This window comes from Amphiprion ocellaris, chromosome 5 (genome assembly GCF_022539595.1).
Source record: "Amphiprion ocellaris isolate individual 3 ecotype Okinawa chromosome 5, ASM2253959v1, whole genome shotgun sequence".
Classification (NCBI taxonomy): Eukaryota; Metazoa; Chordata; class Actinopteri; family Pomacentridae; genus Amphiprion; species Amphiprion ocellaris.
Genome location: NC_072770.1, coordinates 25,503,667 through 25,516,235, shown reverse-complemented (window position 1 = coordinate 25,516,235; position 12,569 = coordinate 25,503,667). Strand labels below are relative to the sequence as shown.

The 12,569-nt window shown below is 38.4% G+C and overlaps 1 protein-coding gene and 1 long non-coding RNA gene across 5 annotated transcripts; one reads left to right on the top strand and one right to left on the bottom strand.

The window, feature by feature from the left end:
* Positions 1-686: 686 nt before the first annotated feature.
* LOC129348988 (uncharacterized) lies at positions 687-6,163 on the bottom strand. 4 transcript variants are annotated; one of them, XR_008601761.1, is made up of 5 exons: positions 6,007-6,120; positions 4,040-4,118; positions 2,701-2,801; positions 968-1,091; positions 687-904 (listed from the first exon to the last, which is right to left on the bottom strand). It is a non-coding gene; the product is annotated as an uncharacterized LOC129348988 (long non-coding RNA). The 4 variants fall into 4 exon arrangements; XR_008601763.1 differs by having other exon boundaries at positions 687-1,091; positions 6,097-6,163; XR_008601762.1 differs by having other exon boundaries at positions 687-1,091.
* Positions 6,164-6,169: 6 nt separating this feature from the next.
* myl6 (myosin, light chain 6, alkali, smooth muscle and non-muscle) lies at positions 6,170-11,842 on the top strand. The gene is made up of 6 exons (XM_023299285.3): positions 6,170-6,298; positions 6,616-6,643; positions 8,667-8,810; positions 9,501-9,674; positions 9,849-9,926; positions 11,474-11,842. The coding sequence occupies exons 1-6, from the start codon at positions 6,296-6,298 to the stop codon at positions 11,500-11,502; spliced, it is 456 nt and encodes a 151-aa protein (XP_023155053.1). The 5' UTR covers positions 6,170-6,295; the 3' UTR covers positions 11,503-11,842.
* Positions 11,843-12,569: the final 727 nt, after the last annotated feature.

The window sequence follows — 12,569 nt, the reverse complement described above, 5'->3', positions numbered from 1 at the left end:
AAAGGTTGGTTTAATGGTATATTCCCAGAAGAACCCTTGAACATCAGGCTTAATGGTATATTCCACCCAAAATACTTGTACATATACCAAGAAGTCAGTGTAAAGGAAATGTAGACCTAACAGGATTGTTTAAAGGAATATTTAAACAATTATTTTCATTATTATATCTGTTATCAGTCAGAACCCTGGCAAACTTACTTTCATCAGTTTTTTAGTGGAAGTCACAAATAAAGGAGCTCTTGGTTTTTCCCAGCGTTACTGAGTCCAAAGCTGCTGTTTCAACACAGAACGTTCACATGCATCCACAAACCTCTCAGCACTCAAACACCCACAGACAGGAGGCCGGCTGAGACGAGGCTCAGCGGCGTCCTCAGACCCACGAGTCGGGGAGTCGGTGAACTTGTTGGTCCGGTTTGAAGGCCTCCATGTGGTCCAGTAGAAGTCCACGTAGTCTGTGTTGGCTTTGAACCGCAGCGACTGGCCTCCATTAGGTGGACTGGCTCGTCCTCGTAGGGCTCCTCATGTAGCCTTGAGGGGACCACAGGAACATTCAGTAGCTGTTGGAATTCTTCCTGTCAGGCTCGTGGTAGAACGGCTCTGAAGTATCTTGTACTTGTCTTATCTGGAACAATCTAACAGCCTAAACTGTTAACAGCGGTGTAAAGAAGCAAACACACAGGCATAGATTAGGACTCAAACTAGATTTATTTTAGAAAATAAATCAGCTTAGAGGCATTTGTTCACACATGTGGCTGAATAGGAGGCCGTCCAATCAGATTTGAGGTCTTCACTCTGTAGGTTGGTTGTTCAGTGAGACTCTTGGACCTCCATCAGCTGACGTGGATGTTTGATGGTCTTCTTCTCTAGTGCCAGATGATTCATCCATGAATTCAGCAGCTACAGACTGAAATGAAGCTCATGCTGCCGTTATTGAATTCCTGTTCCAGATCAAATGTTCAGAGCTCACCTTAAATGCAGCCGTCTGCTGTCTGATAGTTTTTCTCATTGTAGTCTTCAATAAAGTCTTTTTCCTCAAGTAAGGATGTGGTGAGACTCTTTCTCAGTTGCTGCAGACGTCCCTCATTGTGCATCTTCAGAGAAGAAAGAAAAACTGATCACTGCTTCAGCATCACAAATGCTCTCCAGCATTGAGAGTGTTTTAGGAATTAATTCATTGTGTTGTGAACTTTGAAGGAGCAGAAATTTTACAGCTGCCAAACATATGAGCTCCAATTCTGTATGTTTTAAGGAAATGAAGTTCATCAAATGAACACTTGATTATTGCTGATAACTCTCATTAAATTACTGAAGAAATCCAACATAAAAACCTGTAAACTCTCAGGCAGCTTTTGTTAAAGTTTGTCTATAATTCTATCATCATGTTCTGGAACCAGGACTCTGCAGAAGTTCCTTCAAACAGATACTTGTGTGTTTCTATTTAAGGCCTCAGGTTTGAACGTACAGCAAAGGATTAGAAAGGAGTGATTTTAATATTTAAATCAGTCCAGTAAATGTTTGGTGTGAAAATTATTAAAATTTTGATTTAGATAGATTTGTGTCATAAATAATACTGTAGAGTCTCACTTAAATATATCCAAATGAGTTCAGTGTATTTACATTTTATAGAATATTTGATTTCTTAATCTCAATACTGTAGGGTCTGACCCTTAATATTATAATAATGATGTCAATTTAAATAATATTTTAGTGCAGAGTTATAAACATTAATTAGCTAAACTTACATAATAAATATCACTGTACAATCTTAACCTGAACATTCATATTATTGAGGTAAATTTCCATAAATCATGATATTCTAGAGTCTTAACTGGAATATTTCTAACATTAATCTTTTTGTATTGTGCTGATAAACAATAATAACCCGACTTTCAGATAATATTTGTCGTCTGTGATTGTGAGACTAAATTCCTCCACATTCTGGAACTGGACTGAATTTCCCAAAATGGAAACATGGACAGAATTTAACACTCATATATCCATGGCAACGCTAACGTTTCTGCTTCTCACCAAAGTTCACAACACAAGTAAAGATTTTAATGTAAAACTTCAGGGATGACTGTTAACCATAAGTATTCTGATCAGTACTTCATGATCAATATCAGGACAGATGTTACAATTCCAGCTGTTCCATTAGACTGCAGTTATTCACAGAGAAATTAAAACATCACATTCCTCATAAAAACTAGATGGGACTTTTATTAAATAAAGTGTTGGTGAATAAACAGTGTAAAAAGTGCAAAGCAGCTCCATTAAATCAGGAGATGTGAGACTTCCACAGCATGGATCACCATCTGCTGTGTTGATTCATAGCTGAATGTCAGAATGAACTGAGATAGAAAAGCTGCTTTGAGCTGCAACATTACGGTCTGACAATCCAACACCATCACAGTTTTCATCTGGTTGTTTTGCTCCAACATGCTGTGAAGTTCAGTTTTTAACTGAATCAATACAGAGATTCTATTTCCAACCAAGACTGAAATAAAAATTAGAATGTTATGAGGTTATTAATGCAAATAAATCCTTTCAGATGGAAGGATTTACTTCTAAGTTCTAATTCAAGTTTCAGTTGGAGCACATTGCATTCATAAAGAAAAACAGCGATACCTTCATAGCAACATTTAATAAACCTAAAGCTTCCCTGTTGGCTCATTGGTGGAGTTTGTTACTGAGCATCTGAACCTTAAATCCAGTGAGACGACCATCTTCAGTCGAGGCCAGTCAGAGAACTTCAAGACCTTCCATCTGCTGGACCAGATGTGGCATCATCTCCCTCTGAACATCTGGATGACAGGAGAAAAGACAGAAATCAAACACAGATCACAGAAATACAATTTATTCACTTTCATCATTTTATAAAAGTAGCATGAACTTTATTAAAACTTGACAACATCAGTAATGAAAGTAAATGTTTTTTATCTTGTGTTGAAGCTAAATTTAAAGTCAATTTTAATGACAGTTTATCCTGAGAGGAGTGAGAATGGAGCTTTTCTTTCCTTTTTAGAATATTCCCTCAAAATATTCTGTTTATTATTGGCTTTAGAAGCATTTTTCTTTACTTATTTATTTTTAGATACCTCAGACTGGTACACTTTGCTGTTTTGCAGATAATTTCATGTACAATGACAATAAAGATCTTCTATTATAACATATTTTGCTAAAACAAGAACTGCAAACATTCTATGGACAACAGGATGGTCCCGGATCAGCCTGGTCTAGGTAGGACCCACCCTGCAACCCACAGGATCCACAGAATCCACAGGACATCCCCAGAGGTTCTGATAAACCACTGGGTCAGAGGAGTTTTAGCAGCATAAAGGGACCAACACAGTATTAGTCAGGTGGTCAGAATGTTATACTGTTATATTGTCATGCTGATTATATGATCAGTAAATGTTACCATCAATTATAACGTCCACATTGATCAGGAAAAAAAAAAAAAAACATCAGTTCATTCAGAAACTGTGGGGTTAAACCTAAAAACACAGACCTCAACAGCAGTTTGTTTCAAAGCAGAACACCAGCCGGTTTTCACTAAAGAAGTTTTCAGAGCAACAATTAAATGACAGTTTTGTTCTCATTAAGTTCAGAGTCAGCCAAAATAATGTATACACACATCAGGAAAAGAAAAACTTTTATAAATATTTCATTTGTATAAGTACTTCTATACATATAGATTCCTCTTTCTAAGTTTGATCAAATCACGATAACTCTGTGTCCTGTTTTACGATGTTTTCCCAACAGATGGAATTACCCTCATGAATGGAGCATCAGCAAGTGACGTCTACAACACAACAGAAATGTCTGGAAGCCAGTGGCCACCACTTTGAGCACCTCTTGTAATTGTAGAGGCCAAAGATAACTTTTATTAATCTTGTGATGTCTGAATAAATTTGGTATTGAAATATTTATGCAAGTTTTTCTTTTCCTGATGTGTGTAAACATTATTTTGGCTGACTCTGTATAATGGGTTTCTGACAGGTCACCAGGCAACATCTTTTTATAATAATGACAAACATACCTGCATTCTACAGGAGTGATTTTCCTCATGTGCAGGTAAAGATGTGTGAGGAGTTTAGAGATGACTGATCAGCTTCCACCTAGAAACAGAAAGACCACAAACAAACACACTGATATACTCTCAAATGTTCAACCTCACAGCCTCAAAATATCTGTTTAGGAAGTGTTGTGTTTCTAAATTCTGCTGAAAGAATTGACAGATATTCTCTTACAAGGTTGTGTAAAAAGAAATCTTCCTGAACAAAGTTTCTACGTGTAAATCAGCTCAACAAAAACTAAAGCCTCAGTCAGAGATAACAGGTATCGCAAATTATAAAGAACTTTCTTTGTTAACTCAGACTTTCTGCTTCAACCTCACATAAAAAGGGGAGTTTAACTCATCAGGTGACTGAAAATGAACGGCTTGTGCAGTTCTAGATCCAAAAGTAGGATGTTTCAACTCATGTTTTACTACAAATACATGCAATAATAAATAAATACAATGGCTGGTTGTTAGTTTATTCACTACTAATGTCATTTTATATACTGGATTGAACTTGAGCAGTGGAAGAGAGAAGGAATTTAATGAAATTATGGAGATTCAGAGAGGTAATGTTGCACAATGTTAAGGGCGGTTTAATTCAAACCAGCTGAATGTTAAACTTCAGTGCAGCTGAACGGGTTTCAGTTAACCTTAAAGTAAAATAACTTTTTTAAAAGCTAAAATACACAGCAGAGAAATACAGGTTGAGAAGGTCATTCTAATAATGAGGACAGCTGTGGCAGCAACTAACACAGGTGTTCAGCGGTAAGTTAGCCACCTGTGTTAATTAGCCCGCTAGCTAACGTGTCCGGACCAACTGCTCAAACACGACAAAACACAACTCTTCACAAGTCGCTGACTTAACGTACAACAAAACAACGCTACAGGTTAGAAGTATTTATCTTCTTACCGTGTTTTACTCCAAAAAAAAGGTCAACAGCAGCCAGAGATGCTACCAGACGTTCCGACCATATATATATATATGAACACTAGACACGCTAGCGCGCTGTCTTCTATATATTTCTATGGTCTGACCAATCGCTGCTCTCTGGCTCCGCCCTCTGAGAATTTTGTTGTCGTTTGGCTCCACACTTGCTGATGACCACTTCCGGTCTCAGAAAATGAAAAAAACGAACCTTTTTTCGTTTCTCTTACTGATTTTATTTTTTTTTATTCTAAATATAAAATGAAAATCAAAGCATTTTTAAAATTTCGTATATCCCTTTCTGATCATGAAAAGAAAAAATGCCTTATATTTCAATTTTAATTTTTGTATTTTAAAACGAAAATCAAATAACGACTCGTTTTTTGTTTTTCAATACCCGTTTCAGAACGGAAAATCCAATTGCCAGATACCTCTAATGTACCTCTTCATGGCAGTTTTGCATGCATAAGCAAATAACACCCCCCCCCCCAAAAAAAAAACAAAAACAAAACTGTTTTGTCTATAGAAAAACTGTAATAAATAAATAAACAAGAAAAGCACTCAGAGTGCACAGTACTCCGCCAAGACGGTCCATTCCTCAATTTGTGTATTCAAAAATCACGGCAACATAGAATCTGACCATATAATATCGACCCACAACCAACTAAATAAGTTTTAAAAATCACCTTGTGTGAGCACAGGCATGTGTTGTGCAGGCGTACGTTATTTACAGATACCGAATTGCGTGACCCAAATATGTAGCGGATCAACTGAATTGATACAGGTAACTGACACAGTTCACTTGTTGTCATGGTTACGGTCACGCCGTGCCGGCCGTTACCTCCTGCAATAGGAAATCCTTAACAAATCCGTGGATCAAGACTATAAGCCGCATCGCTGCCAAAATCTAATCCCTTCGTCCTGTGTCATTTCCGACCTTCCCTGAAAATTTCATCCAAATCAGATTGTCCGTTTTTGAGTAATGTTGCAGACTGACAGACAGATTCACAGACAAACGTACCTCGATCGTTACATAACGTTCCGCCGCGTTCCTTGGCGGAGTAATAAAGGAGACATTGTCATCCCAGTATGAGTAATGTTCTCTACAAACCTGTGTGGATCCTCCTCTGCCCTCGGGCTCCTACAAAATATTCCAGAAATGCGGCTCTGAATTCGAGGCCTGTGATTGGCTGTTGCTAATAACTCTACGGTGACATCATCACCAGCAAACCGGAACTAACTGAGGTCCTCGGAGCTCAACGAAGATTGAAGCGTCTGAGTTGTCTGTCATCTAAATACCTAAAGCAGACATGGTAAGTCAAGATGTTCTGCCACAGTGTTTTATTGACACAGCTACCCTTTTTAAAGGTTCACGGTAAATTTCGTCATTGTGAAATTTTGAAGCTGTCTAACGCAGGTAACGTTAAGCTAACATTAGCTTTGTGTCTGTGCTGGCCTGCTTCTCTCAACCCAGCTTTACCGTCCAGCCTTTGGCTACAAGCCTTTTCTTGCCTATAATCACGCTTTAATAAGGGCGACGCCATTTATTAATCACACTAATAAATTCTTTCTTTTTTTCGGCTGCTTCATCTCCATCTTACTCCCTCTTCCTTCTCTTTGCCTCGTCCAGTCTGACTTCTCAGAGGACCAGATCATGGGTGAGTTAACCCTGATATATGCTTAATTGCGTTTCTAATACGTGCCATATCATCACAGTAATGCAACTAGCGCATATTTGAAATAGCTTTATGAATTCTGACCCTGTAGCTCGACAGTTATCCCTCCAAACCCCTGGATCCCTGCAGGTAAATGAATCCAGCCATCACAGACTGAGCCTTAATATTTTCTACCAGTGTGAAATTCACTTTGTGTGTTGAGTGAAGGCTTGTCACGACTAAAACTGGACAAATATTAAACCCTAAAATCATCACGAGTGCTACAGAGTGCTATACTAACCTGCAAACCAGTCATTTGGTAAAGCATGTTGGTGTGCTTGCATGCTGATTGCAAAATGTACATTTAATGGGCCTGAATGATTCAGGGAAAGTATGCAAAGGTGATTTTTCTCAGATATTGAGATTGATTGCACATTTTTTAAGTCAAGCTTTGATTCAATATTGTCTGTGTGATACATTTATTCTATGTTGGAGCATTACCATATGAGATGCCATCAAAAGTGTGACTAACTGCAGCTTTAGCAATTTGCTAATCACATTCGTATAAATTTTAAAGTTATTGAACTGTTCAGCCTGACATTTTAAATGTGTGAAAGTCAGCGGTCATCATCATGACTGTTCAGCATTGCAGTGTGTGGACCAGGTGTTGGTCCAGACTTGCTTACAGGTCAAGTCAAGTCCCTGATGTTTTTATAGGACATTTGAAACAGCTGTTGAACCCAAGTGCTTTCCACTCACAAGGATAAATATGGTGTAACAAGTGGACTTACTGAGGTTAGGACCCCTACAGTGTTATTTAGGTTGTATGTAAGTAAATAAGTCAGTAAAATTTATTTATATAGCACCTTTCACAGATATAAAATCACAAGGTGCTTTACAACAAAAATAAAACAAGGATAAAAACAAAACCAATCACGCTAAAGGTATTAAACTGTTAAAACGGGAGCATCAGCGAAAGTAAAGTGCATCAAACTATAAATAAAATAAAGCAGTTACAGGTCAACAAAAGGCCTGTCAGAATAAAAACATTTTCAGCTGCCTCATAAAAGCTCCACGGGAGTCGACCGTTGTCAGCTGTATGGGAAGAGCATTCCACAGTTTTGGTGCAAGAGCTTGGAAAGCACAGTCACCACGGCTTTTATACTTGGAACGAGGGACAGCAAGTAATTTTTGTTGGCCTGACCTGAGAGCTCTATTCGGGGCGTACGGCTGAAGGAGGTTGGAGATATACTGTGGCAATTGGCCACGTAGAGCCTTAAAAGTAATCACCCGTATTTTATTTTTTCTAGTAAAGGTATGCGAAAATTGATGGGGAGCCAGTGAAGATAGGAAAGGACTGGGGTGATGTGGGATGTCCGGCTAGGTCCTGTTAAAAGACGAGCAGCTGTTGGGAATTTACCTGCGTAATTGAAATGTTAGTGATTAAAACTCTACAAAGAATGCTATAAAATACAACCATACCCGACTATAACAGATACTAAGGCTAAGACTTATAGTAGTAATAATTTTAAAGATTAACCAGACTAAATTTGAACTAAAGTTACGACCCAACAAAAATGCATGTTTGTTTTGTGGCAAAAAGCACTGAAGCACCTAGTGGACATCAACTGTTTGGTGGCAACAAAAGTCTTCCCAGCACTGATTCGCTCCCACAGATGACGCTGATAACAGTAGAATGAGCTAATCTGGACTTTTGTACATTATGTCTTAAAACGCAGCACAGTATATTTCAGTGTGTTACCTACCACTGCTGCAGTGTCAGGAACTGTTCCTGCTGTGCTCTTGTGTTAACTGCCTGTTTTCACTGTAAAATGACAGATCAGGTGTCCTACCACAGAAACACGTGTCCAGTAAATATTACAGTAGTACAATTATTCAGGTTTCCAAATCCTTTGGTGGTTAATGCATTTGTTTGCTTGCGTTGTGAAAATTTGTGTATAATGTTTTGTAAAGCTAGCGTACTGTGCACCTGAACCTGAGGTCTGCCTCTCTATCTCCCTGTCAGAGTTCAAGGAGGCCTTCCTGTTGTTTGACCGAACAGGCGAGGGAAAGATCACCTACAGCCAGTGTGGTGACGTGATGCGAGCCCTGGGACAGAACCCAGTCAATGCTGAAGTGCTCAAAGTCCTTGGAAACCCCAAGTTAGAAGGTAAGTCATTGTTACCATTGTCATTGTTTGGTTAACATTTTGGTTGATTGTTGTAACTGTATGATTATAATCCCTTTTTAAAACTTTAAAAAACCTGCATCTCTTGATTTATTTTTTGCTTTATTAGAAGCGAAGGGACTGAAATATGAGCATGAAGTTTTTTGTAGTAATTATCATCACTTACAAAAACTATGCAAATGTACTTCACAAATAAAGTCCTCTGAGATATGGATCTGTGGATTATTAACTGGTGTGTAAAAATATTAGCATTCATGGAACAATGCGAAACTTTTTTCTCATTTACTAATTTTTCCAACAAGCTAGCTGTGAGGATAAATATAGATAAAGACAGACAACACCAGAATGAAAACACACAGGACTGTTGAACAGGTGTGATTATCTGCAAACTATCTGTTATCAACTTATCTTTGGTTAAGTATCTGTTCTGTAAGAGGATTTAACATTGGCAAATGTGCTATGATGCCCCTCATTACTGAATGGGCCTGGAAAGGCTCTGCTGTACTGAAAACTGCATTTGATTTTTGTGGGGGGGTAAGGCTGGGGTTGAAGAGTTGAAATTCTAAATCCGGCACAAACTTCCTGGCACACAGGCAAATCTCTTCCATGTGATTTCTGGTGGATCAAAAAATAAAATGACTTCCGTCTTATGTTCTCATTTGTTCCCTGCAGAAATGAACCACAAGATGCTGGATTTTGAACAGTTCCTGCCAATGCTTCAGGCCATTGCTAAGAACAAGGACCAGGGCTCCTTTGAAGATATCGTGGAGGGTCTACGTGTCTTTGACAAGGAGGGAAATGGCACAGTGATGGGAGCAGAGCTGCGTCACGTCCTCACCACACTAGGTGAGACCTGAAAATGCAAAGACTGCTTGTCATCATCTGGAAATCACAGCTTATGTCTGTTTGCTCATCATGCTTCAGGCAGTTTTCCATACCAACAAGTCTGCTGTCTCCTTTGTTAGATAACCTGTTTGTCTTTATTGTGTTTTAAGATGCTTTGTTTCTTTTGTGTTCTAGGTGAGAAAATGACAGAAGAAGAGGTGGAGACTCTTTTAGCGGGACATGAAGACGCCAACGGCTGCATTAACTATGAAGGTACACTAGCAACAAAACCAGACTGTATCTCGTACTCAACAGTGTCACATGAAAATATGTGGAAAACAACACTACTGCCGGTGATGATTAAAACAACAAGAGTCCTCGTGTGTTTGTGTCACATGCTCAGTGTTCCTGTCTCACAGTTTTTGTTCATCATCTCTGGTTAAGCAGAGGGTATGACCAAATCTGTAAAAAACACTCCTCCCTACTGCTGATGTCCTGCATCAGTGCTGAGGCATCTTTCAGCCACCTGCAGGACGAACAAACACATCAGAAACTCGCCACTGCACTGAGGCTCTTTTTATGGAGATGGTGAATGAAGAACACAAAGTCAGTGTAGCAGTTGTGTGTATTTCCTGTGACAGAGTTGTTTGGTTAAATCCCAATAACTGCTTAGGTCCAGAAACAAATATCCAAAACAAACATCCGAACAAAGTAATACATTTGCAGATCTATTTAATTAGAAAGCATAAGAAGATTAATTGTCGCTTATTTCTTGGCCTCTGAGCACTGGTGGTGTTCTGTTAATTCTTCGACTGTCGGCCATTCCCTCTCTCTCCTGCGCTGCTCTCTTGTCTCCCCTCACTGTGGCCTACATGTAGCATCCCTGTCTGTTTCTAGGCAAGTAGAACACTTCATTTTAAAAATTTAAGGTCATAAAATCTCTTTAAAAAGTCTTATTTTTACTTGTGAAAAGTCATAAATTTTGCGATGATGCTTAGACTAACTGAGACTTGCCTAAATACAAGAAAGTAGAACATATGGAGAATAATACATTTTATTTGTAAGCGCCTTTCTGGACATCCAAGGTCACTTTACAGAAAAAACAAATACAGCAGAACAGATAAAAACCATACAAAAGGATAAAAAAAAAAGCATAGAGACAAAAAAAAAACATACATGAAGAAAGAGGGTGTTAGAGCGAATAAATTTGTTTGGAGAAGAGAGGAGTCCGGAAAGTTAGATAGGGGAAATGAAAAATAAGGATACTCAGCTACAATGGAGACTTTTCTTTTAAAAAATCAAAGATGTAATAAGCCAGGGCCTGAAGAATGTCTCCCATAGTGAAATGGGTTATTAAAAGTAATCAAGACAAAAGAAAGAAAACTTGCAGGATGCAAATATGATGGTGATGGTATGGGTCCCTGATTAGTGTATTTAATTCTTTTAGGTATTTGTACTTCTGGTAAAAGTAGTTTGAAGATGCAAGTTTTGGTGACAATGCAGAAGTCATAAATTAGCTTTAAAAAATTTTTTTAATCATCTAAGATGCGGCTGATAAGTATTTAAAAATTACCCACATTCAGTTGCTGTACACTGCTGCCAGCTCTGTTTCCATGCTACAGTTTGATATTCTATTCTGTTTCCAAAACTGTTACGTCCTGTTCTAGGTAGATAATCGTAACACTTTCCAGGTTCCTTTTCCTGCTGTCATGGCTGTTTATGTGATGTTCTGTCATGGCTGCTGACAGATGCTGCGTCTGTGCTCATCTGACAAGCTTCACACTTCATGCTGATGTTGTTTTTCTGTCGTCTCCTTACAGAACTCGTCCGGATGGTGATGAGCGGTTGAGGGTTCCAGAAACACACTTCCAGCTTGAATTTTATTCCTGAATACTGTTTGTATTGCTTGTTTTGTTTTGCCCTTCCATCCATGTCATCCTACCTCCAACAAGTCTGTGTTTTGTTACTGTAGACCTCCTGATTTTTTTTTTTTTAAAGTGCCTTTTCTGTCTAATGTGAAGAGACCTTTTCATCTAACTTTCCAAACATTATTCAACCTCGCAGGCACAATCAGCAGTAGTTTCCCCTGTCAGTCTTGTTGTCAACAGTTTGTTTTTCTTTTGGATGGATATGATAATGTGACATGTTACACTGAATAATGTTGAATAAAAATCCTGGTTTACAAAGCATCATTTGGCCCACGAGTCTGTCGTGAAATATCTCTGAACAGGTTGTCAGCATTATATCTATTCAGTCACATTATAGCTTGTAATATTAAAAAAATATATATTATCAAATCATAGAAATAAGGGGTAGATGCCAGTATAATATAGCACTGATTATATTTAAATAAATGCAGAATATTGGAAACATTAGCAGCAAGTAAATACAGTTGTGCTCATAAGTTTACATACCCTGGCAGAATTTATGATTTCTTGGTCATTTTTCAGAGAATATGAATGATAACACAAAAACTTCTCTTTCACGCATGGTAAGTGGTTGAGTGAAGCCATTTATTATCAAACAACCGTATTTACTCTTTTTAAATCATATTGACAACAGAAACTACTCAAATGACCCTGATCAAAAGTTTACATACCCCAGTTTTTAATACTGTGTATTCCCCCCTTTAACATCAATGACAGCTTGAAGTCTTTTGTGGTAGTTGTAGATGAGGGTCTTTATTTTGTCAGATGGTAAAGCTGCCCATTCTTCTTGGCAAAAAGCCTCCAGCTCCTGTAAATTCTTGGGCTGCCTTGCATGAACTGCATGTTTGAGATCCCCAGAGTGGCTCAATGATATTGAGGTCAGGAGACTGAGATGGCCACTCCAGAACCTTTACTTTATTCTGTTGTAGCCACTGACAGGTAGACTTGGCCTTGTGCTTTGGATCGTTGTCATGTTGAAACGTCCAAG